General features: G+C 36.0%; 1 protein-coding gene across 2 annotated transcripts in view; it reads left to right on the forward strand.

The window, feature by feature from the left end:
- The window catches only part of GABRB2 (gamma-aminobutyric acid type A receptor subunit beta2), a gene marked incomplete at both ends in the record, with an annotated part of 288520 nt that overhangs the window by 241355 nt on the left and 20139 nt on the right, over positions 1-27026 (forward strand). Inside the window, one exon of one of the 2 annotated variants that reach the window (XM_081231212.1) lies at positions 2660-2773. The exons of the other annotated variant lie outside the window; for it this stretch is intronic. Coding sequence (XP_081087338.1) covers positions 2660-2773 — 114 coding nt within the window. The remainder of the gene's footprint in view (positions 1-2659; positions 2774-27026) is intronic. 2 annotated transcript variants of the gene reach the window in all.

Genomic DNA, 27026 nt, shown 5'->3' on the forward strand with positions numbered 1-27026 from the left:
AATAAATTTAAGTACCAGAGAGTGGCAGTTTTGTAGCAGACTGAAACTGGAGAGCTTCAGGTAGTTTTAAACTCAATGTACTGAGATGGAGGTAGGGAATGGTTCACTGGGCAGGTACCCCATAGTGATGCAAAACCCATCCTCTTGGCTGAAGTTGGATCTACAATTCAGAGCATAGAATGAGAGAACTAAAAAGATACCAGAATTCTTCTAGTACAGTGGTTCTCAAATCACAGGCCATTTTGCCACCACGCCCCCCCCGCCCCCGTCAGAGGATCATTGACAATGTCTGTAGATGTTTTGGATTATCAAAACCAGGAGGAGGGGATTGCCACTGGTATCTAGTGGGTAGAGGCCAGCCGTGCTGCTAAACATCCTACAGTGCATTGGACAGCCTCCCCGTAACAATTATCCAGCCTGAAACGTCAGTACTGCTGAGGTTAAAAAACTCTCCGCTAGTCCAATCCTCCGGTTTCAAGCTTGAGAAAAATAGAAGATACCTGTCCTATTCTTAGAACTCTTTAGCACAAGTGGAGTCTCTTCTTTCTTTGATCAGTGTGCAATAACATCATGGTATCAGGAGTTATCCTTTAGCACAGTAGTTCTGAACAGATATTTTAGAGTCAGTCAGTTTTGATATTTACCCTCCATTTAGTAGTTGTGTGATAATAGGGGGGAAAAAAGCCTCTCTGACCCTTTAGTTTCCTCATCTGTAAAATGGAGTTAATTCCTCTCATAAGTTATAAAGTTATGATAAAGTGTAGAAGATAGCATAGTCCCCAGTATATGATAAGCACTAGGTAAGTGATAAATATTAACAAAATATTATAAACGATAAATATTATTACCTTTCAAAATAAAATTTATAGTCTCCAGACCTATTGGCAATACTTGCTTGTGCGTTCTACCTGCTCTAGTATGTAGGATGCAGTCCTGTCCCTAAAAAAGTATTACCTACAGAGGAATGTTTCACTTTGGAAGTTTTAAAGTCAAAGCAACGAAATCATTTTTCAACAGGTATTAGCTGTAAAATCGATAGCAAGCCAACTACAAACTTTGTCAATTATTTCTTAGGCCAGAATACTTACAGCCATGTTGGTTAGATTTTTTAAAGGCAGCCATCTAACATTCCAGGCTCCCTTTTTTTTTTTTTTAACACAGCATGAAGGGTTAGAGGAGACCCACAGAGGGCTCTGATTGCACAATGCTTTCTTTTGTGTCAGCATCATGAATAATGTCACTCTATTTCTTATCAAGAATGTTCCTTCTTTTTAACTGTAATTCTACAGTTGTTTTTTTTTTTTTTAAAGATCAGGCACATATAATCAACTAAGTATTGCTGGATGCTCCGGAGCAATCAGTCACTAGGAGAGGGATTGACTCTTTCTGGTTCCATTGATGGTTTCCTAGAGACAGAAGCAGCATGTCATATGGTCTAAAGTGATTTTTAACCTGTTCTCTGTCCTGAGGGCAAGGGGGATGAAAATGGGAAGCCTAGCCAGGTGGGAGCCCACTGTCGCTCAAAGGCATGCTTCCACATTTTTCTAATCTCTTCCCTGTATGAAGTTTCCTGTAAGTTCTTATTTTAACAAGAGTTATCTGCAGCTCTTAAAACAATTCTTAGTCTGGCCTTTAACTGATAGAAAAACTAAGGCTCTGAAGGAAAGTGAACTATCCAAGGTTGCATAGCAAAGTTAACAAGATTTCTGAGATGATCTAGGTTTTCTAGTCGTTATCCAGTGTGCATTCCTCTGTGCAAGCAAGTGAAAAAATAATATAAAATTTAAAAGCTGATTCCAGATTAGTCTATATATTCAGTTCACATCACCTAAAACAACCCGTCTGTCTACACACGAGTCCATAGCTGACAAGCCTTGTTACTTTCACAGTTATCTCCATGCAACAAATTAAATTGTTAACTACTAAGATTTAAAAAAATAAACCTCAAACCAGTAAGAGTTCTACTGAATATTTTTCTTCAGCGTTTTCAGGAGTAGCTAAAAAACTACAGTCTCTTTTTCTAGTGTTAGGAAAGCTCTCCTATTATACCTTGCATTCTTCTATTTTGTGTGTGTGTGCGTGTTTCCTTATAGGATTTTCTCTTGATCAATTTTCCCACTTTTCTTGTTCATGCCTTCAAGTTTTCAGCTCTCGCTTTTTTTTCTTTTAAGCTTTATGTTGTTTTCTTCTTTATTTTTCTGCCAATAACTAGGTGTACATATATTTGAGACTTTAGTTACTTCTGTCTTTTCACCACCTTGATTCTTGCATATCTGAAATGCCTCCAATATCCTTACTGTATTGAAAGACCCACAACCACCAGTTTTCCCAATAAAGCTGCACCGAAAAAATCTACTAGGGGGGCATCCTTTATTCTGCATTCATGGGTGTTGGAGTCTCTGTGTTGTCTTTATCCATTACACCTAAATTTTTGGTTATGCAGAGCACTAAGATCTTTGAAATTTATTTATTTATAGTGCTTGAAACTAGATTTTGTAAGTGATACATTAAAAAGTACTATTTAGAAGTTCTAGTCTCTGTTAGCATCGGTCTTTCTAGAGACCAGTAGCATTTATCTATAGCCAATTTATTTAACCACCAATTCTAATCTAGTGGCATCAGTCGACTTAATTAGCACATTCTCTACTTTGTCTTCCAGATTTTTTATAAAGATATTAAACAAAATGGGACCCAATATCGATCCTTGTGGGACCCAACTGGAAACCTCTCCCCAACTAGACGGACTACCAATTACGATTTCTCTCTGTATACGGTTAGATAGCCAGTTTTTAATCCATTTATTTGTATTTCTGTGGGAGCCAATTTGTTTAGCTGTTCCCTTTAAATTAATGTATGGCGTTTTTGCAGATAACCTATGGGCTTGTATCCTGAGACATGGGGATACGTTAAATATTTTCATGAGACCCTAATGGGGTTTTCCTGGGTTTGTTTTTTTTTTAATGTAGTTATGATGAACCTAAGCTTTAGTATTCCACTCATACATTATTGTTGTGCTAAAGAAAGAAACCAAGTGGATCGTATTTTGAGACTTCTTTTCATTTGTATTGAGAATATCATTATATACTCTGGCATTTCTTAGTTTTCTTGTTGTGTTTCTTTTGGTTGGTAGAATAGATGGAGAATTATACAGTCCTTCCATAGGTTGGCTCAGAATTCAGGAACCTATATTTTTCTGCCCTAGATCATTCATTTGTGTCTGAGAATGTTATGTTTGCATCAAGTCCTTGTTCCTTTATTGTTATTTATATTTTAGAAATAAGTATCATCTCAGCAGGCCCAGTGTTGTTATAATGATAGATAAGAGGCAATAATTGAGATTGTTTCTTGACAATGCTCTTGACTTAAATGAACTCCAAAGAAAGCCCACTGGGGGCTAAAACTTAGAGTTTAGTTTCTGAATCCTCATGTGTTTACATTTCTTAATTGGCAAATTGTCATTCACATTGCCCGCCAAACTAGAGGAGGAGGAAGATGAGGATGGTGATCGTCACCATTCCACATTATCATCTACTGCCTACCTCTCATTTGTTTTCGTTCTATTTCTTGGTGAGGCAGTGAATGATACTGAATGCTGTGAATCTTTCCTATGAGGACTTGATGCCAGAGAAGCTGTCATTATTATATCTTGAAGTGTCATGTTCTTCCTTAGTTTTGTGGCTCTGACCCCAAATTCCTTGATTCCTCATTGTTATTACCTTTGGGGTAGGAAACAGTTATGGTTAACCTCTTAAATTGCTAGTTTGTTTTACTATTTTAAGTTGTTCTTTTAACTTCATTACTTGTTGTGTTATACGTAGCATGAGTCTGATAAATGATATTAGGTAGATTCCAGGGGAAGAGATGTTTGAAATTTTGTTACTCACTATTTTAGTCCCAATCCCCTACTATGTCTGTTCTCTCAGGCTATCTCATTTGTGATGTTGCTGCTGTTCTTGTTTTTAACTGAAGCCACTATTGTTGAAATGGAAGTAGACTGATTTGATTGGGCAGTATTCTGGGTAGAATGCTAATCATTTAGAAGAAAACATGTCTGACAGTTGGAGTTCGGGTTTATGATGAAAATGGTTGAAAAATAATGTATTTTCCAAAATCAAAATCAGAGTATACTGCATGATTGGTCTATGACTGGGTAAAAGTTACATGAAAATTCAGGAAAATCCTCAGATTATGAGAATATTTGAAAGAAAATTTGCCTCTGTTGTTCTTGTCAGCTGATGGATTGAAAGTTAATGATACTCTCTGATGCCATGATTTGGACCTTCATTTGTCAAGAAATCTTTCTCTCTATGTCATAAAACATTATGTTAAAGAGAATGATTTACACTGAAATATGAATCTTAATGTCATCTGCATTTATACTTTTCTTTGTTGGGTGTGTCTTTACTCTGTCTTTTTAATTCTCTTTTAAGTTCATATTTAGAGTATGAAATAAGGGCCAATATTCAAAAGTTTGAATGATGAGCTGTTAAATCTGTAACCTGCAAAAGCATTGAAATGTATTTGACAATCCTCAGAGGCAATAGAATGCACTGGGATGATGGTAGCTGTTAGAATCAGACTGAACTGGGTTCACCTTCAGGCGTGGTCTTCTATGAGCTGTGTAACATTACACATGTTTAACTTTTCCATCCTTCAAGTTCCTCAGCTGAAAACTGAAACAATAAAATTTTGTTTCATGGAGCTACTGAGAGGATTAAATGAGATAATTTGTTAAGGGCCTTGTACAGTACCAGACATAGAGCACTCCATAAACTGTTGCTATTATTCTGGAGATGGTAGCAGTGTGTATCTTTCTCAATTTTTCTTTTTTTATCTCTATTACTGTTTTATGATTGTAAAACTAATTTATGGTCGGTCTTTAAAAAAAAAAAAAAATGTGCACAGGCAATGAAAACCACCTGTACTCCACACCCAGATATAATCACTGTTAGCATTGTCCTTTTCTCACAATTAATGACATACTTTTATACAAATAATTATTCTCTACTATTGTGTGTATGCTATTTTCTACTTACCTTTTTTGTGTCTTTAAGCATCAGTATAAGTACACATCATTTCTAATAACTACAAAATATTTTATTGAATGTATGTACCATAATCTATATAACAAGCACCTATTGTTAGACATTTACATTGTTTCTAAGTGGTTTTTGATTATAAACAACTAAAATAAGTATCCCATTGCTGACATGTTTACACACCATTGATTCCTAATATATTTCTTAAAGTGAAATTTCTGAGTCAAAAAGTATATGCTTTAAAATGGTGATACATATTGCCAAATTGTTCCCTAGAAAAGTTCTACTATAGTTTACATACCTACTATGAGAGTGTGGCAGTACATACACACACACACACACACACACACACACACATATATCACCCAGCCCTTAAAATGATGAAGAAACAGAAAACTGATGTCTAACTGCTTTCTGTTGTGAAAAGTGTTAGAGAAATGGGGATATAAGAATCCAAAAACCCAGGTGCAGTTTTTCTCTTCTCTGTCCAAAAGCTGTAAAGGATAAAATGGCAATGGAAAAGCAAAACAAAAACAACACCCAACTAAAACTGAAGCTCTGCAGAGAGACAGAAATGCATAAGGAGGGCCAATGTCAGTACAAGCAAAATCCAGAAGAATCTACTCAAGCTATATTTGAGCAAATAGGAAAACCCTATAGAAAGGTCTACCTATAAATGAAGCATCTAAACAAAGAATCAGCATGGCAACTGTGCAGGAAAACTACCAAATGACATTCTGTCTCTCCCTTGCTCTCTTTCTCTCTCTCTCTCTCTCTCTCTCTCTCTCTCTCTCTCTCTCACTCATTCATAGGGAGAGAGAGAGGAACTCAGCATGCAAAAGACAGATAATGACCCTTTAATGGAAAAAATATTTCAGGATATATTAAAAACTTTCATTAAAAAAGTGTTTTTCTTGCAGAAATTGAAAGAGAATATGAAACAAAAGATCAAGGATGAACAATTTTCATAGACACTAATAACTGAATCTAAAATAGTAAGAAAGAAAATCAATATGGCAAAAAATCAAGGCAGTAACACAAAGTTCAGTCTGTAGAAAATCATGCCAAATACAGAAAAAAAGAGATGTACTGTTAAAAACCACTTAGAGAAAAGACAATATACAGGATAGGTACAGCAGAGCAAACATGCAGAGCCATGGTGTTCATGAAGTATAGAATGGAACAAAAAGCAAATCGAAAAAACTATTTAAATCTGACATCAATAGCTAATTATAATAATGATAATGATAAATACTTCTTGAATGCCATGTATATGCTTAAACACTCTACATATATTATGTCATGACATTAGTCATTATTACCCTGTGTTGTAGCAGTTATAATTTTATAAATGATGAACGGAGACCCAGAACATCTAATTAATTTTCTTAAGGTTGAACAGCTAAAAAAATGGTTAAACAGAAAATATGACTAGAGGTTACACTCTAACTACTATGCTGTACATTGTGTGTTTATACATACTTGTAATGAAATTAATCAGTAAACCAAAAGGATATACTGGGTTCCAAGATAAAAATTATATAATACCATTGCCGCCTTATTATATTCTTCTAAAATTATTAAACTTCCAGTCAGAAAAAGTGACCAACAGGTAAGGAAAAAAAAATCTCAAACTACTCCACAGCAATATTAAATTTTATAAGACAATGGAAAAATATTACAGGGTTCTGAGGGGGAAAAAATATAACCTAAGAATATTATTGATATTATTTTAAGGCAAAAGAAAGACAATCTATCCTCAATATGCAAAATCTAAGGGAACATAGCATCCATGCATCCTTATTCAAAGAAAAATATTATAGCTTAGTAAAAAGGAAAATCTAGCCCCCAATAAAAGATAGTCAAAGTAAGGAACTTTAGAACAGAAAAAGTCAGTATATGCTAGCATGTAAAACTAAACCTATACAACTCCAGAAATTAAAGTTGTAGAATAAGAGATAATTGAAATATTTTAAAATATTAGATACTGAAGATATATAAAAATAAATCAGGATGGTATTGTTGATGAGGGAGAAGTATGTGTTTTCTAATTCACAGCAAGGAGTCAATATTTACCTTTTATTCTTGAGTTTATGAATCAATAATTTGAAGATAAAGGATATGTTTAAAATTAACATAGATAACTTCTATACAACAGTGTTTCTACTATGGACTTCCTTAAGGTCATTTGGGATGCTTGCTTAAAAAGTAGATCCCACCTGAGACATAAATCAAAATCTTTAGTGGGAAAGATCAGCTTTCTCAGATCTTTATGGTATTACACTAAAGCATGAAAATCTGAGTCATTATGGTAGAAGAAGAATCAAGAACTGACAATTCATCTTATAAAAACCTCAGAGAATAAGGTGGAAATAAACTAAAGAGAGATGCAGAGCAGCATTATTTACAATAGCCAAGATATGAAATCAACCTAAGTGCCCATCAATAGGCAAATAGATAAAAGGATGTAGTGTATATATACAGTGGAATATTACTCCCCCATAAAAAATGAAATATTGCCATTTGTGACAATACGGATGGACCTAGAATGCATTATGCTAAGTAAAATAAGTCAGAGAAAGACAAATACTGTATGATCTCACTTGTGGAATCCACAAAACTAAACCAAACAATATGAAAACAGACCCATAGATACAGAGAATAAACAGCTGTTTGTCAAAGGGAAAGGGTTGCCCATACCCCATGGGCAGTACAGATGAAGAGTATTAAGAGGTACAAACTTTCAGTTATATAATAAATAGTTATGGGGGTATAGACAGCATAAGGGATATGGTCAATGATATTGTAATAACCTTGTAGGAGGACAGATGGTTACTTGACTTACTGTGGTGATTATTTCATAATGCATACAAATGTCAAATCATTATGTAGTGTACCTGAAGCTAACAAAATATTGTATGTCAACTATATTTCAGTTAAAAAAAGATGCAGATAATATAGGTAAAGTTAGACATCAGAATAAGGATAAGGACAACTTAAAAGCAAATGTAGAGCAGGAATTAAGATAATAGACTTAAGACCAAGGTTGTCTTAACTGTTGTAACTAGAACATATATCAATGTCACATATCAAAAGAATAGGATTCTCAAATTAAATCAAGAACTAAACCCAATAAAATGCTATTTATTAGAAATACTTCTAAAGTAAAATTATGGGAAAAATATTCTAAGTAAAGTCACAGACAAAAACGAGGTAAATACAAATCCAAAGAAAACAGAAGATTGAATATTATTACTCTATAAGGATGAATTGAAGTTAAAAAATATTAAGACTGAGAAATATAATTACAATGTAAAACAAAGATATAATCATTGGTTAATAATTTGTACATAATTTATAAAACTAAAATTGAAATAGCATCTAAATGAACTTAAATGATTGGAAATAAAGAGAGAAAATGAAAGAAACATTACCTAAGCAGTATATTTAATAAAGTTTATTAGTTGTATAAACTCATTTTTATACAACCATGTATCAAAGGTACAATAAAAATTAATTTGAAGAACATTTAGAAAATAATGGCAGCTTAAAATACTACACAATTAATCCTAAGGGATGTGGTTAAAATAGTTAACAGTCAGAAAGTTGTAGTTTCAAATACATCTCTAGCAAGTAATTTTAAAAGGTGAATATAATATTCAATTCAAGAAGTTAAAAAAAAGAGCAAATCAAACACCTAAAAGTAGAAGGAAGTAATTAGACAAATTGTAAATTAACAAATTAGAAAATTAAAACAAAATAATTTACAAGTATGTCAGTTATTTTTTAAAAATTTAAGTACAATAGGCAAATAATTGACCAAGGAAAAGCTTATTAAAGAAGCAAAGAGGGAGTCAATGTGGTAAACCACAACAGAAATTTTTAAAACATGACAATTACATAGAAAGGTGCAAATAAAAGAAAATTATGCAAATATGTTAGAAAATGTGGTAAAATACATGACATCCTTAGAAATTCTAAATTAGCAAAACTGACCCTGGGAGAAAGAGAAAACAAAAACAGATTAATTACCAAAGATAAAACTAAGATAATTGACAGAAAATTTTAACTCCCACTGCAAAGGGTCAGCTGGTCTAGAAAGTTTCAGCAATAAGTCCTGTCAAATTTTAAAAAGCAAGTACTGGGACTTCCCTGGTGGCTCAGTGTTTAGGAATCCACCTGCCAATGCAGACAGGTTCGATCCCTGGTCTGGGAAGATCCCACATGCCGTGGAGCGATTAAGCCTGTGCACCACAACTACTGAGCCTGTACTCTAGAGTCTGCGAGCCACAACTACTGAGCTCTCGTGCCACAACTACTGAAGCTTGCACACCTAGAGCCTGTGCTCCACAACAAGAGAAGCCACTGCAATGAGAAGCCTGCTCACTGCAACGAAACATAGCCCCCGCTCACTGCAACTAGAGAAAGCCTGTGCACAGCAACGAAGACCCAATGCAGCCAAAAAAATAAATAAATAAAATGAATAAATTTATTTTTTAAAAAAAGCAAATACCTCCATTGGTATTTAAACTCTAGCAGATCATAGCAGAAAGAAAGAGGAACTTCCAAATGATTTGGAAAGTAGTATAACATAAATAAGGTGCCACAACCATATCTAAAAAAACACAAAGGTACGTAAAGGACACTATGGATCCACTTCACTAATGAATATCAGTGGGGGAAAAAATAATCCTTAAATTAACTTATCACTTTGAATCCACAGAATACTCAAAGCAAACTACAACATAACCACATAGTATCGTTTCAAAATAAAAATATAGTATTATTTACCATATTAATAAGTTGAAAAGGTGAAAAGTTTTTCATCCTTTTAATAGATATCAAAAGGTTTTCAAAGGTATCTATTGAATTCAGTATTCATTTTTAGTTATAAATTTTAAATCCCTTAGGAAATTGGGAAGCAATGGCTATTTCCCTGCTGTGGTTTCTCTATTTATCTATGTAACCAGAGGCTTTATCTCTTACCTTTTGTCTAAAGGTGGGACAATAAAGACAGGAACAAGAAATGGATGCTCACCATCACCACTATTATTTAACTTTTTCAAAATTGTTAGCCAGTGAAATTATATGAGAGAAAAAAAGAAATGTTAGAAAAGGAGGAAATAATAATTGCACCCTTAGCAAAAAAATTACTTTATTCAAGCAAAATCTAAGAGAATTAACTTGGAGGAAGCAAGCTTTAGAAATCATATCAGAAGTATGGGAAGTTTTCATAGCTTTTCTATGTAAAGAGTATATAAACAATAATGAAAAATATAATGGAAAGGAGGAATAGAGCCCTTTTACCAATAATGTTTTGAATGAAAGCAATCTTTGTTTAAAAAAAAACCTTATTTTTAAAAAAAGATAACATTTTAAAGGAATTGGTTATTTCTAAACTATTCTATGAGTTTAGTGTAATCTCAATGGGCCTCATTTTGGAGTTTCTTTTTTTAGTGGTTTGTTTTAGAAATTTGAAACAGTATTATAAAGTTTCTTTGAAAGGAAAAAATTATAGGAAAAATCAAGAAAATGTAAAATAGAAAGAAATGAATAACTCTACAAGGAGTTTAAATAAATTACAAAACCACAGTGATTAATGTAGTGTAGGACTACATCAGCACTCTCTAAATAAAGCGAGTAGAAGCTGACTTAGAAATATAATAAAATTAAGTTCTTAATAAAAGTATCATTTCATATCTTGGGAACATGTGAATTATCTCATAAATAGCAATGACAGCTTGATGACCATTTGGGTATATTTAAATATAGTACCATATAACTAACACACCCCTTCCTCTGGATTAAATTCTGTATACATCAAAAATGTAATTTTCTTTTTAAAATCATATAGTTCTAGAATGTTTACCAGACATTCTGGCCTAAAAGTCATTAGTCCCATAGCCTACTTTCTACTAAACCTACTATCATTTATTTCCATTACAAGCAATTGCTTGCTAAGTTAAAATTTACACACACTTGCAATACATATCATACCTTGTGGTTAAAAACTATTTTCTTTAACAAGTTTCCCTTTGAAAAACAATGAAAAATACTGATAAAGAGAAATATGATAAAACAATTTCCTGGATTAGGAAAAACTAAAAGTACTTTAGGTCCAACTCCTATCCTACAAATAACTCATCTAAAAAGACATACTTCTTATATTGAATAAATTGGGATATAAATTAAATAGTAAGATCTAAAGTAAGTAGTACATAACCAACCAGGCAGGTCCATTAGATGATAATAATATAGTGCCTCAGTGTAGTATTTGTACTTTTTCAATGTGCTTCCTGTGATACCTTATTTAATTATCTCAAAAATCACCAGAAACATATAGGGTAGATATAATCCCCATTTTATACATGAGAAAATGTAACAGACACCTGGTGAGTCATCATCAGTGAAAAAATTCCCAGGACCAAAGCCCCTTAAGTGTTCCTGCCATGTTCTTTACTACTGCATGATGAATTTCTCTGTGAGTTCCTTCTCATTCAGTGAACCTGGTCATCTCCTGTCCTGCAAGGAGACAAAAACTTATTATGACTCATTTCCCTTCAATTAGGCATTTTCATAGAGTGGGAATGACACACACACACACAAATTGTGGAAATACAATTTATTCTCTCAGAATACCCAAGTCACCACTAAACAAAACTAATAAACAGCATAAAAAGTTCATTATTCACAGAAAGATAAATAAGATGAAAAGGCAGAGGGCTATGTACCAGCTGAAGGAACAAGATAAAACCCCAGGAAAACAACTAAATGAAGTGGAGATAGGCAACCATCCAGAAAAAGAATTCAGAATAATGATAGTGAAGATGATCCAAGACCTCGGAAAAAGAATGGAGGCAAAGATCAAGAAGATGCAAGAAATGTTTAACAAAGGCCTAGAAGAATTAAAGAACAAACAAACAGAGACGAACAATACAATAACTGAAATAAAAACTACACTAGAAGGAATCAATAGCAGAATAACTGAGGCATAAGAACAGATAAGTGACCTGGAAAACAGAATGGTGGAATTCATTGCCGTGGAACAGAATAAAGAAAAAAGAATGAAAAGAAATGAAGACAGCCTAAGACACCTCTGGGACAACATTAAACCTAACAACATTCGCATTATAGGGGTCCCACAAGGAGAAGAGAGAGAAAGGACCTGAGAAAATATTTGAAGAGATTATAGTCGACAACTTCCCTAACATGGGAAAGCTAATAGCCACCCAAGTCCAGGAAGTGCAGAGAATCCCATACAGTATAAGGCCAAAGAGAAACACACTAAGACACATAGTAATCAAATTGGCAGAAGTTAAAGACAAACAAAAATTATTGAAAGCAACAAGGGAAAAATGACAAATAATATACAAGGGAACTCCCATAAGGTTAACAGCTGATTTCTCAGCAGAAACTCTACAAGCCAGAAGGGAGTGGCAGGACATATTTAAAGTGATGAAAGGGAAGAAGTAACAACCAAGATTACTCTACCTGGCAAGGATCCCATTCCAATTCAATGGAGAAATCAAAAGCTTAACAGACAAGCGAAAGCTAAGAGAATTCAGCACCACCAAACCAGCTCTACAACAAATGCTAAAGGAACTTCTCTCAGTGGGAAACACAAGAGAAGAAAAGTACCTACAAAACCAAACCCAAAGCAATTAAGAAAATGGTAATAGGAACGTACATATCAATAATTACCTTAAACGTGAATGGATTAAATGCTCCAACCAAAAGACACAGGCTCGCTGAATGGATACAAAAACAAGACCCATATATATGCTGTCTACAAGAGACCCACTTCAGACCCAGGGACACATACAGACTGAAAGTAAGGGGATGGAGAAAGATATTCCATGCAAATGGAAAACAAAAGAAAGTTGGAGTAGCAATACTCATATCACACAAAATACACTTTGAAATAAAAAAGGTTATAAAAGACAAGGAAGGACACTACATAATGATCAAGGACTCAACCAGAGAAGATACAACAATTATAAATATATACGCACCCAACATAGGAGCACCTCAATACATATGGCAACTGCTAACCAACATAAAAGGAAATCGACAGCAACATAATAATAGTGGGGGATGTTAACCCCAGACTTACACCAATGGAAGATCATACAAACAGAAAATTAATAAGGAAACACAAGCTTTAAATGACACAATAGACTAGATAGATTTAATTGATATTTATAGCATATTCCATCCCAAAACAGCAGACTACACATTCTTTTCAAGTGTGCACGCAACATTCTCCAGGATCACATCTTGGCTCACAAATCAAGCCTCAACAAATTTAAGAAAATCGAAATCATATCAAGCATCATTTCTGACCACAATGCTATGAGATTAGAAATCAATTACAGGGGAAAAAACGTAAAAAACACAAACACATGGAGGCTAAACAATACGTTACTGAATAATCAAGAGATAACTGAAGAAATCAAAGAGGAAATCAAAAAACACTTAGAGACAAATGACAATGAAAACGTGACAATCCAAAACCTATGGAATGCAGCAAAAGCAGTTCTAGGAGGGAAGTTTATAGCAATACAAGCCTACCTCAAGAAACAAGAAAAATCCCTAATAAACAATCTAACCTTACACCTCAAGGAACTAGAGAAGTAAGAACAAACAAAAGCCAAAGTTAGCAGAAGGAAAGAAATCATAAAGATCAGAGCAGAAATAAATGAAATAGAAACAAAGAAAATAATAGCAAAGATCAATAAAACTAAAAGCTGGTTCTTTGAGAAGAAAACAAAATTGATAAACCATTAACCAAATTCATCAAGAAAAGGAGAGAGAGGACTCAAATCAACAAAATCAGAAATGAAAAAGGAGAGGTTACAACACACACAGTAAAAACACAAAGCATCCTAAGAGACTACTGCAAGCAACTCTATGCCAATAAAATGGACAACCTGGAAGAAATGGACAAATTCTTAGAAAGGTATAACCTTCCAAGACTGAACCAGGAAGAAACAGAAAATATGAACAGACCAATCACAAGTAATGAAATTGAAACTGTGATTAAAAATCTTCCAACAAACTAAGTCCAGGACCAGAAGGCTTCACAGGTGAATTCTATCAAACATTTACTGAAGAGCTTACACGCATCCTTCTCAAACTCTTCCATAAAATTGCAGAGGAAGAAACACGCCCAAACTCATTCTATGAGGCCACTATCACCCTAATACCAAAACCAGACAAAGATACTAGAAAAAAAGAAAATTACAGAACAATATCACAGATGAATATAGATGCAAAAATCCTCAACAAAATACTAGCAAACAGAATCCAACAGCATATTAAAAGGATTCTACACCATGATCAAGTGGAATTTATTCCAGAGATGCAAGGATTCTTCAATATATGCAAATCAATGTGATATACCATATTAACAAATTGAAGAATAAAAACCATATAATCATCTCAATAGATGCAGAAAAAGCTTTTGACAAAATTCAACACTCATTTATGATAAAAACTCTCCAGAAAGTGGGCATAGAGGGAACCTACTTCAACATAATAAAGGCCATATATGACAAATCTACAGCAAACATCATTCTCAATGGTGAAAAACTGAAAGCATTTCCTCTAAGATCAGGAGCAAGACAAGGATGTCCACTCTCACCACGATTATTCAACATAGTTTTGGAAGTCCTAGCCCTGTCAATCAGAGAAGAAAAAGAAATAAAAGGAATACAAATTGGAAAAGAAGAAGTAAAGCTGTCACTGTTTGCAGATGACATGATACTATACAGAGAATCCTAAAGATGCCACCAGAAAACTACTAGAGCTAATCAATGCATTTGGTAAAGTTGCAGGATACAAAATTAATGCACGGAATGTCTTGCATTCCTATACAATAATGTTGAAAAATGTGAAAGAGAAATTAAGGAAACACTCCCATTTACCACTGCAACAAAAAGAATATAATACCTAGGAATAAACCTACCTAGGGAGACAAAGGACCTGTATGCACAAAAGTATAAGACGCTGATGAAAGAACTTAAAGATACCTTCAGCTTGAAAGATATACCATGTTCTTAGATTGGAAGAATGAACATTGTGAAAAGGACTATACTAACGAAAGCAATCTATGGATTCAATGCAATCCCTATCAGACTACCACTGGCATTTTTCACAGAACTAGAAAAAAATCTTAAAATTTGTATGGAAATACAAAAGGCCCCAAGTAGACAAAGCAGTCTTGAGGGAAAAAAATGGAGCTGGAGTAATCGGACTCCTTGACTTCAGACTACAGAGGTACAGTAATCAAGACAATATGGTACAGGCACAAAAACAGAAATATAGATCAATAGCACAGGATAGAAAGCCCAGAGATAATCCCATTCACCTATGGTCAACTAAACTCTGACAAAGGGGGCAAGGGTATACAATGGAGAAAGGACAGTCTCTTCAATAAGTCGTTCTGGGAAAATGGACAGCTATATATAAAACAATGAAATTAGAACACTCCCTAACACCATATACAAAAAGAAACTCAAAATGGATTAGAGACCTAGATGTAAGATGAGACACTATGAAACTCTTAGAGGAAAACATAGGAAGAACACTCTTTGACATAAATCACAGCAAGATTTTTTTGACCCACCTCCTAGAATAATGGAAATAAAAACAAAAATAAACAAATGGAACCTAATGGAAGTTAAAAGCTTTTGCACAGCAAAGGAAAACATAAGACGAAAAGACAACCCTTAGAATGGGAAAAATATTTGCAAATGAATCAACAGAAAAAGGATTAATCTCCAAAATATATAAACAGCTCATGCAGCTCAATATTAAAAAAAACAAACAACCCAATCCAAAAATGGGCAGAAGACCTAAATACACATTGCTCCAAAGAAGACATACACATGGCCAAGAAGCACATGAAAAGCTGTTCAACATCACTAATTATTAGAGAAATGCAAATCAAAACTACCATGAGGTATCACCTCACACCAGTTAGAATACGCATCATCAGAAAATCTACAAACAACAAATGCTGGAGAGGGTGTTGAGAAAAGGGAACCCTCTTGCACCATTAGTGTGAATAGAAATTGATACAGCCACCATGGAGAGCAGTATGGAGGTTCCTTATGAAACTAAAAATAGAATTACCACATGACCCAGCAATCCCAATACTGTGCATATACCCAGTGAAAACCATAATTCAAAAAGACACATGGGGCTTCCCTGGTGGTGCAGTGGTTGAGAGTCCACCTGCCGATGCAGGGTACACGAGCTCGTGCCCTGGTCCGGGAAGATCCCACATGCCGCGGAGCGGCTGGGCCCGTGAGCCATGGCCGCTGAGCCTGCGCGTCTGGAACCTGTGCTCCACAATGGGAGAGGCCACAACAGTGAGAGGCCTGCGTACCACAAAAAAAAAAAAAAAAAAAAAAAGACACATGCACCCCAATGTGCACTGAAGCACAATTTACAATAGCCAGGTCATGGAAGCAACCTAAATGCCCATCAACAGACGAATGGATCAAGAAGAAGTGGTACATATATACAATGGAATATTGCTCAGCCATAAAAAGGAATGAAATTTTGTCATTTGTAGAGAAGTGGATGAATCTACAGACTGTCATACAGAGTGAAGTAAGTCAGAAAGAGAAAAACAAATATCATGTATTAACGCATATATTTGGAACCTAGAAAAATGGTATGGATGAACCAGTTTGCAGGGCAGAAATTGAGACACAGATGTAAAGAACAAACGTATGGACAACAAGCAGGGAGAGCGGCGCAGGGGTGGTGGTGGTGGTGTGTGATAAATTGGGAGATTGGGATTGACATATATACACTAATATGTATAAAATGAGTATCTAACAAGAACCTGCTGTATAAAAAAAATAACATTTAAATATTCAAACAAAAAATGTTCATATGTAATACGTCAGTTTTTCAGAGCACACATTAACACTTTCTCTCTTTGGGTGCTCAGTCTCACTCTAAAATTTTAAATAGGGCACCCCTATCGTATGTTACCATGTTGTTATATCAGGACTGGAAATCAAACCCACTTGGCAGTGAATTATTAATAGCCTTTCAGCAGCAACATGCACTACTTTTCAGGTTTTTTTATTAACATCTTTATTGGAGTATAATTGCTTTACAATGGTGTGTCACTTTCTGCTGTATCACAAAGGATATCAGCTATACATTTAAATATATCCCCATATCCCCTCTTTCTTGCATCTCCCTCCCACCCTCCCTATCCCACCCCTCTAGGTGGTCACAAAGCACTGAGCTGATCTCCCTGTGCTATGCGGCTGCTTCCCACTAGCTATCTATTTAACATTTGGTAGTGTATATATGTCCATGCCACTCTCTCACTTCGTCCCAGCTTACCCTTTCCCCTTCCTGTGTCTTCAAGTCTATTCTGTACGTCTGAGTCTTTATTCCTGTCCTGCCACTAAGTTCTTCAGAACCTTTTTTTTTTTTTTTTTTTTGTGTGTGGTATGCGGGCCTCTCACTGTTGTGGCCTCTCCCGTTGTGGAGCACAGGCTCCGGATGCGCAGGCTCAGCGGCCATGGCTCACGGGCCCAGCTGCTCTGCAGCATGTGGGATCTTCCTGGACCGGGGCATGAACCCGTGTCCCCTGCATCGGCAGGCAGACTCTCAACCACTGTGCCACCAGGGAAGCCCCGTCAGAACCTTTTTTAAATTTTTTTTTTAGATTCCATATATATGTGTTAGCATACAGTATTTGTTTTTCTCTTTCTGACTTACTTCACTCTTTATGACAGACTCTAAGTCCATCCACCTCACTACAAATAACTCAATTTCGTTTCTTTATATGGCTGAGTAATAGTCCATTGTATATATGTGCCACATCTTCTTTATCCATTCATCTGTCAATGGACACTTAGGTTGCTTCCATGTCCTGGCTATTGTAAATAGAGCTGCAATGAATATTTTGGTACATGACTCTTTTTGAATTATGGTTTTCTCAGGGTATACGCCCAGTAGTGGGATTGCTGGGTCATATGGTAGTTCTATTTGTAGTTTTTTAAGGAACCTCCATACTGTTCTCCATAGTGGCTGTACCAATTGACATTCCCACCAACAGTGCAAGAGGGTTCCCTTTTCTCCACACCCTCTCTAGCATTTATTGTTTGTAGACTTTTTGATAATAACCATTCTGACCAGTGTCAGGTGATACCTCATTGTAGTTTTGATTTTCATTTCTCTAATGATTACTGATGATGAGCAGCTTTTCATCTGTTTGTTGGCAATCTGTGTATCTTCTTTGGAGAAATATCTATTTAGGTCTTCTCCCCATTTTTGGATTGGGTTGTTTCTTTTTTTGATATTGAGCTGCATGAACTACTTGTAAATTTTGGAGATTAATCCTTTGTCTGTTGATTCATTTGCAAATATTATTTTCCCATTCTGAAGGTTGTCTTTTCGTCTTGTTTATGGTTTCCTTTGCTGTGCAAAAGCTTTTAAGTTTCATTAGGTCCCATTGTTTATTTTTGTTTTTATTTCCATTTCTCTAGAACGTGGATCAAAAAGGATCTTGGTGTGATGTATGTCATAGAGTGTTCTGCCTATGTTTTCCTCTAAGAGTGTTATAGTGTCTGCCCTTACATTTAGGTCTTTAATGCATTTTGAGTTTATTTTTGTGTATGGTGTTAAATAATGTTCTAAATTTCATTCTTTTACATGTAGATGTCCAATTTTCCCAGCACCACTTATTGAAGAGGCTGTCTTTTCTCCATTGTATATTCTTCCCTCTTTTTATCAAAGATAAGGTGACCATATGTGCATGGGTTTGTCTCTCGGCTTTCTATTCTGTTCCATTAATCTATATTTTTGTTTTTGTGGTAGTACCGTACTGTCTTGATTACAGTAGCTTTGTAGTATAGTCTGAAGTCAGGGAGCCTGATTCTTCCAGCTCGGTTTTTCTTTCTTAAGATTGCTCTGGCTCTTCAGGGCCTTCTGTGTTTCCATACAAATTGTGAAATTTGTTGTTCTAGTTCTGTGAAAAATGCTATTGGTAGTTTCATAGGGATTGCTTTAAATCTGTAGTTTGCTTTGGGTAGTATAGTCATTTTCACAATGTTGATTCTTCCAATCCAAGAAGATGGTATATCTCTCCATCTGTTGGTATCATCTTTCATTTCTTTCATCAGTGTCTTATAGTTTTCTGCATACAGGTCTTTTGTCTCCTTATATAGGTTTATTCCTAGGTATTATATTCTTTTTGTTGCAATGGTAAATGGCAGTGTTTCCTTAATTTCTCTTTCAGATTTTTCATCATTAGTGTATAGCAATGCAAGAGATTTCTGTGCATTAATTTTGTATCCTGCTACCCTATGAAATTCATTGATTAGCTCTAGTAGTTTTCTGGTAGCATATTTAGGATTCTCTATGTATATTATCCTGTCATATGCAAACAGTGACAGTCTTACTTCTTCTTTTCCAATTTGTATTCCTTTTATTTCCTTTTCTTCTCTGATTGTTGTGGCTAATACTTCCAAAACTGTGTTGAATAAGAGTGGTGAGAGTGGGCAACCTTGTCTTGCTCCTGATCTTAGTGGAAATGGTTTCAGTTTTTCCCACTGAGAATGATGTTGGCTGTGGGTTTGTCATATATGTCCTTTATTATTAACATAAGTTCCCTCTATGCCTACTTTCTGGGTGGGGTTTATCATAAATGGGTGTTGAATTTTGTCGAAGCTTGTTCTGCATCTACTGAGATTATCATATAGTTTTTATTCTTCAATTTGTTAATATGGTTAATTTCACTGATTGATTTGTATATATTGAAGAATCCTTGCATTCCTGGGTGAACCCCCACATGATCATGGTGTATGATCCTTTTAATGTGCTGTTGGATTCTGTTTGCTTGTATTTTCTTGAGGATTTTTTCATCTCTGTTCATCCATGATATTGGCCTGTAGTTTTCTTTTTTGTGTCATCTTTATCTAGTTTTGGTATCAGGGTGATGGTGGCCTCGTAGAATGAGTTTGGGAGTGTTCCTCCCTCTGCAATATTTTGGAAGATTTTGAGAATGATGGGTGTTAGCTCTTCTCTAAATGTATGATAGAATTCGCCTGTGAAGTCTTCTAGTCCTGGTCTTTTGTTTGTTGGAAGATTTTTAATCACAGTTTCAATTTCAGTGCTTCTGATTGGTCTTTTTATATTTTCTATTTCTTCCTGGTTCAGTCTCAGAAGGTTGTGCTTTCCTAACAATTTGTCCATTTCTTCCAGGTTTTCCATTTTATTGGCATAGAGTTGCTTGTAATAGTCTCTTAGGATTCTTTGTATTTCTGCAGTGTCAGTTGTTACTTCTCCTTTTTCTTTTCTTACTCTATTGATTTGAGTCTTTTCCCTTTTTTTCTTGATGAGTCTGGCTAATGGTTTATCAATTTTGTTTATTTTCTCAAAGAGCCGGCTTTTAGTTTTATTGATCTTTGCTATCATTTCCTTCATTCCTTTTCATTTATTTTTGATCCGATCTTTATGATTTCTTTCCTTCTGCTAACTTTGGGGATTTTTTATTCTTCTTTCTCTAATTGCTTTAAGTATAGGGTTAGGTTGTGTTTTTGAGATGTTTCTTGTTTCTTGAGGTAGGGTTGTATTGCTATAAACTTCCCTCTTAGAACCACTTTTGCTGCATCCCATAGGTTTTGGGGCATGGTGTTTTCATTGTCATTTGTTTCTAGGTATTTTTTGATTTCTTCTTTTATTTCTTCAGTGATCTCTTGGTTATTTCGTAGTCTATTGTTTAACCTCCATGTATTTTTTACAGTTTTTTTTCCTGTAATTGATATCTAATCTAATAGTGCTGTGGTTGGAAAAGATACTTGATATGATTTCAATTTTCTTAAATTTACCAAGGCTTGGTTTGTGACCCATGATATGATCTATCCTGGAGAATGTTCCATGAGCACTTGAGAAGAAGGTGTATTCTGTTGTTTTTGGATGGAATGTCCTATCAATGTTTATTAAGTCCATCTTGTTTAAAGTGTCATTTAAAGCTTGTGTTTCTCTGTTTATTTTCATTTTGGATTATCTATCCATTGGTGAAAGGTGAGTGTTAAAATCCCCTACTATGATTGTGTTACTGTTGATTTCCCCTTTTATGGCTGTTAGCATTTGCCTTATGTAATAAGGTGCTCCTATGTTGGATGCATAAATACAAATGTTATATCCTCTTTTGGGTTTGATCCCTTGATCATTATGTAGTGTACTTCTTTGTCTTCTGTAATAGTCATTATTTTGAAGTCTATTTTGTCTGATATGAGAATTGCTACTCCAGCTTTCTTTTGATTTCCATTTGCATGGAATATCTTTTTCCATCCCCTCATTTTCAGTCTGAACGTGTCCCTAGGCCTGAAGTGGGTCTTTTGTAGGCAGCATATTATACAGGTCTTGTTTTTGTATCAATTCAGCCAGTCTATGTCTTTTGGTTGGAGCATTTATTCCATTTATATTTAAGGTATTTATTGATATGTATGTTCCTATTACCATTTTCTTAATTGTTTTTGGTTTGTTATTTTAAGCCTTTTCCTTCTCCTGTGTTTCCTGCCTAGAGAAGTTCGTTTAGCATTTGTTGTAGAGCTGGTTTGTTGGTGCTGAATTCTCTTAGCTGTTGCTTGTCTGTAAAGGTTTTAATTTGTCTGTCAAATCTGAATGAGATCCTTGCTGGGTAGAGTAATCTTGGTTGTAGGTTTTTCCATTTCATAACTTTAAATATGTCCTGCCAGACCCTTCTGGCTTGCAGAGTTTCTGCTGAAAGATCAGCTGTTAGCCTTATGGGGATTCCCTTATGTGTTATTTGTTGCTTTTCCTTTGCTGCTTTTAATATTTTTTCCTTGTATTTAATTTTTGATTGTTTGATAATATGTGTCTTGGCATGTTTCTCCTTGGATTTATCCTGTATGGGACTCTTTGTGCTTCCTGGACTCTATTGACTGTTTCCTTTCCCATATTAGGGAAGTTTTCAACTATAATCTCTTCAAATATTTTCTCCTTCATTTCTTTTTCTCTTCTTTTTCTGGGACCCCTATAATTCAGATGTTGGTGTGTTTAATGCTGTCCCAGAAGTCTCTGAGTCTTTCCTGAATTCTTTTCATTCTTTTTTCTGTATTCTCCTCTGCCATAGTTTTTTCCACTATTTTATCTTCCAGGTCACTTATCCATTCTTCTGCCTCAGTTATTCTGCTATTGATTCCTTCTAGAGTATTTTTAATTTCATATATTGTGTTGTTCATCATTGTTTGTTTGCTCTGTAGTTCTTCTAGGTCCTTGTTAAAAGTTTCTTGTATTTTTTCCATTCTACTTCCAAGATTTTGGATCATCTTCACTATAATTACTCTGAATTCTTTTTCAGATAGACTGCCTATTTCCTCTTCATTTGTTTGTGCTGGTGGATTTTTACTTTGCTCCTTCATCTGCTGTGTATTTCTCTGTTTTCTCATTTTGCTTAACTTATTATGTTTGGGGTCTCCTTTTCGCAGGCTGCAGGTCGTTAGTTCCTGTTGTTTTTGGTGTCTGCCCCCAATGGGTAAATTTGGTTCAGTGGATTGTTTAGGCTTCCTCCTGTAGGGAACTGGTGCCTGTGTTCTGATGGATAAGGCTGGATCTTGTCTTTCTGGTGAGCAGGACTGCCTCCAGTGGTGTGTTTTGTGGTGTCTGTGACCTTATTATGATTTTAGGCAGCCTCTCTGCTAATGGGTGGGGTTGTGTTCCTGTCTTGCTAGTTGTTTGTTTGGCATGGGTTGTCCAGCACTGGAGCTTGCTGTCGTTGAGTAGAGCTGTGTCTTAGCGTTGAGATGGAGATCTCTGGGAGAGCTCTCACTGATTGATATTATGAGGGGCCAGGAGGTCTCTTGTGGACCAATGTCCTAAACTTGGCTCTCTCACCTCAGAGGCTCAGGCCTGACACCTGGCCAGAGCACCAAGACCCTGGGTCATCCTGTAGAAGAGGGCCTGAAGCCAGGAGAAAGCTAGAGGATGGGAGACCTGTCAGAAGGCTTGTTTGATGAAATCAGGCAAAGGTTGGTGATGTTCTGTACCCACTTTCTACTCTCAAAGGTGAAAGGGGTGCCTCGGGAAGCTGAGCCTGCTCTTCCACCTAGTTTTCAATTTTTAGGGCAAATATTCACTTATTAAAGCACATGAAGTTAGTATGATATTTAAATATATTATAAGCACTTAATTTCTTTTCTCCTTAATAAATACTTGTCAATAAATGGTGGTGTATTTTGTAGTTGATAAAAATCTCAGATTCTAGGAAATAAAGTGACAATCCTAGTATCATGAACACAATTATTACTGAAAAAACTTTGGAAAGATTATGAATCGTTGAGAAATGTAAAGAAAGAAAAAAAACCAAATGTTCCATGGGCAGCTTGGGGAATGAAGGACTGGCATTAAATTTTTAATAACCATCTCTCTATTAATTTTAAATTATTTTGTTAAAAAAAAAAACAAGTACAGTACCTCCAGCAACCCTCAGTTTCTAAAGAAATTAGGAATTTTTTATGGCCTCTGCTGAAAAGAGGTTTGCAGGATTGCTTGATGCCTGTTTAATTTTGGCAAAGGGCACCTAGCAAACATAACCAAAATGGACGCTGACATAATTTTGAAAACTCCCCCAGCAATAAACCAGCTGTCTCTTTGCCTCTGAACACTTCTGCTAGCTTCTGCTGCAGAAAGTCTCTGGACACTGCACTGGCTTCAAGGGCACCATAGCTGGCTTTCTCCACTGAGTCACAGGATACTTGCAGTGACTGCTTACAGGGAGGGAAGCACCTCTGAGTTGTGCAGGGCAAGCCTGCTCATCCATGAGAATGCACTGCAGTAACAAGTCCTCAACAGTGAATACTGCTTTAGAGCATTTCAAATTTCCTCGGCCCAGGACCAGGGGATTTTGTTGGTTCAGCAGTTTCAGATGTTGGCCCCCTTGAAGTCAAAGCCATGGCTTTCTGCTACACTTTGCTCCCCTCATTGTAGGCAGCTGCAAGATAACATTCAGTTTCTCACAAGGAACACAGATTTGGAAGAATCATCACAAATATGTTGATCATTCAGCAAAGTATTGCTGCTGGAGTGTAGCCTAATGCTTAAGAGCACACACACACCTAGCTTAATCACTTATGTTTGATTTTGGATTTGAGACAGTTCTGAGTTCAAGCCCCAGGACTGTCACTTATTAGCTATGTGAGCATGGGAAAGCTCTCTGAGCCTCAGTTTCCTTATTTGTAAAATGGGGCTTGCAGTTCTACCCTCAAAAGATGGTTTTAAGGATTGTAGGAGGAAGTATGTGTAAAGTACTTGGCCGGTAGTAAGCATTAGATGAGCGGTGACTCTGATGTTGATGTCGACCATGAAAGGGATCACAAGCACATAACTCTGACATTTCCAGGTTCTTAAGATTGTATCTAAATTCAGAAGCCCTGTTCTCTGTTAGTCTGCTGGAAGAGTCCACTGCCCCTGTAATATTCTTCAGAATGAATAGAATATGGCACAGATGATACATGCTACTAAGTTTCAGAGGAGGGAGATGTCACCTTCAGATGCACATTCAGGAAAAGCTTCATGGAATGAAAGGTACATTCCATCTCAAAAAAGGGAGTCAGGAGTTGTTTCTCCCAGGCAGGTTGTACACAGCTATGGTAGAACAAGAATAATTGAACCCTTGAAAGAATATTAAAGGATTCTCTCATTTTATGAATGATGAAACTGATACCCAGAGAGGGGGAGTGACTAATGCAAGGACACACAGCAATTTAATAACAAAGACCCCAGTTCTTGAGAATAACCTGCCCATTGTGCAGCAGTGCCTTTCATTCCTTGATTTGACCATGCATGATAGTTTGACCAGCACCCTTCTTCAATATCACTAATTGTTCCAACAAAGCATTCTGAGAAATGTTAGTAAACAGGAAACCATTCTGGTCCATTGGAAAAAGTTGTTTTCCTGGTCCTACCTACGGTGTAACATGCAGCAAGGCACTCCTAAATCTGAACTACTAATAATGTGTTTTCAAAGCTGACATTTATCAAGAGCTTACAAGCGCTCTACTTGAATTATCCCTTACCATCCACTGTCCCACAGCAGCATTTCATAGGGGGTCATCCACAGAGCACAACATTGGAATCACTAATACAGATCCCCATCCCTAGATTTACTAAATCAGAAATTCTGGTGGCCTAAGAATTTAAGTTGTAGCCAGATCCCCAGATGATTCTGATGCTCATGAAAGTTTGAAGCTTGCTATATACTAGGTACTCTTATAATCCTCTAAAATTCTACTGAAAACAAAAGCTGAGGCCCAGAGAGAAGTAACATATTCAGCCACACAGCTCATAAGTAGCAAATCTGGGATTTGAACCCACGTCTCTCTCTCTCTTTTTTTTTGAGAGTTTTCAATAGTTGACTTGGAATCCAGCTAAGATTTTAGTTTTTAGTGAAACGTCCAGATTGACAGCTGAGCTTGATGTTCTTCCCTATTTTCTCAAATTCATAATTTTCTTCATTTCTCAACTCAGCCTGCAGCCTATGTTTTGTGATGTTGTCACTTTCATTGTTCACCGTCATCTGCAGATCTCAGAGCCGAGGGTCATGTGGTGTTAGAATGGAGTAGAGAGATGTTTGACAAGGTGGTGTCATATTAACAGCAGTTCTTCTAACAAGAGTTGGGTTGTGAGGGTGGATGGTGCATTTGGCAGATTCTCACTGGGGTAATTCACCGTGTAATTAGCTAAATGCACGGAAGCCATCAGACCACAGCTGTACAATGGATGACTAGCTGAGGCAGATGTCATGTTCTTCTGCAGCTCAGTCTCCCCTTGAGGGTTTAGTCAGTACCTTGGTTGTGATTAATTGAACATTCTGAAAGGGAACTCAAAAACATTACCAATTACCTCCTGCACCCCTTTACTATACGGAGGATGAAGACTTCTTTTAACACACTTGGAGAGCTACCCAAGCTTCCTGGAAAAGTTATTATTATTATTATTATTTTGGAAAATCCTACAGTCTTTGACATTTAGAACTTTAGGGGATCTAAGACATGATCTAACCCAGTGCTTCTCAATCTTCAATTTGCATAAAAGCTACCTACGCATCTTGTTAAAGGGCAAGTTCTTACTTAGTAAGTCTAGGGTGAGGCTTCAGAGTCTACATTTCTAACAAATTTCTGCTGATGCCAAAGCTGCTGATCTCTGGACCACACTGAGTAGCAAGGACCTCACACAGGGAACGCAAATGAGTTACACCTTGAATACAGACTTGCACAGCTAATGATTGCTGTCTTGAGAACTAGACTAAGGATTCTGTAGTTGGCTCTGGGACCAACAGGTCAATTCTCCGAGGTTATCACAGGCTTAGGAGTAGGAACCCTCACTTCAAAAATTTCTTTTGTTTTTTTATCGGCACTTCCTTTTACTTGCAGTTGCATTTTTACAACATTTTTGAATTCCTGAGTTTTTGTTTGTTTGTCTTTTGTTTTTATTGAGATATACTTGACATAACACTATATTAGTTTCAGGTGTACAGTGCAATGATTCGATGCTTGCATATACTGAAAAATGATCACCACCATAAGTCCAGTTAATATCCATCACCCTACACAGCTACATTTTTTTCTTCTGAAGTCTCATTTTTATATGCAGAAACTGAAACCCAGAAATGTCAGTGACTTGCTCAGGGTAATATTAGCAGTTAGTGGTAGAGCTGGGACTAACTTAAGCTGGAATGTAAACCTAGGTTTCTCTCTCTGAGCTGCACATTTTCACTGCAGATTGCATGTGAAGCTGTTTTAAAATGTCTTTCCTCAGTTCTATAATTGGCAGAATCAGCCACGGAGTCCAATTTGGATTCAAGAAGCCAGGACACTCAGCCTGGCTTAACTTCTGAAAAGTTTTGCAACTTCAGGAAAAGAATTTCTCTGGGCCTTAGTTTTGTTATCCATGATACGAGGAAGTCCTTGCTTCATCTTTGAGGTT

This window comes from Mesoplodon bidens, assembly GCF_964165515.1.
Source record: "Mesoplodon bidens genome assembly, chromosome: 4".
In the NCBI taxonomy this organism is placed as follows: domain Eukaryota; kingdom Metazoa; phylum Chordata; class Mammalia; order Artiodactyla; family Ziphiidae; genus Mesoplodon; species Mesoplodon bidens.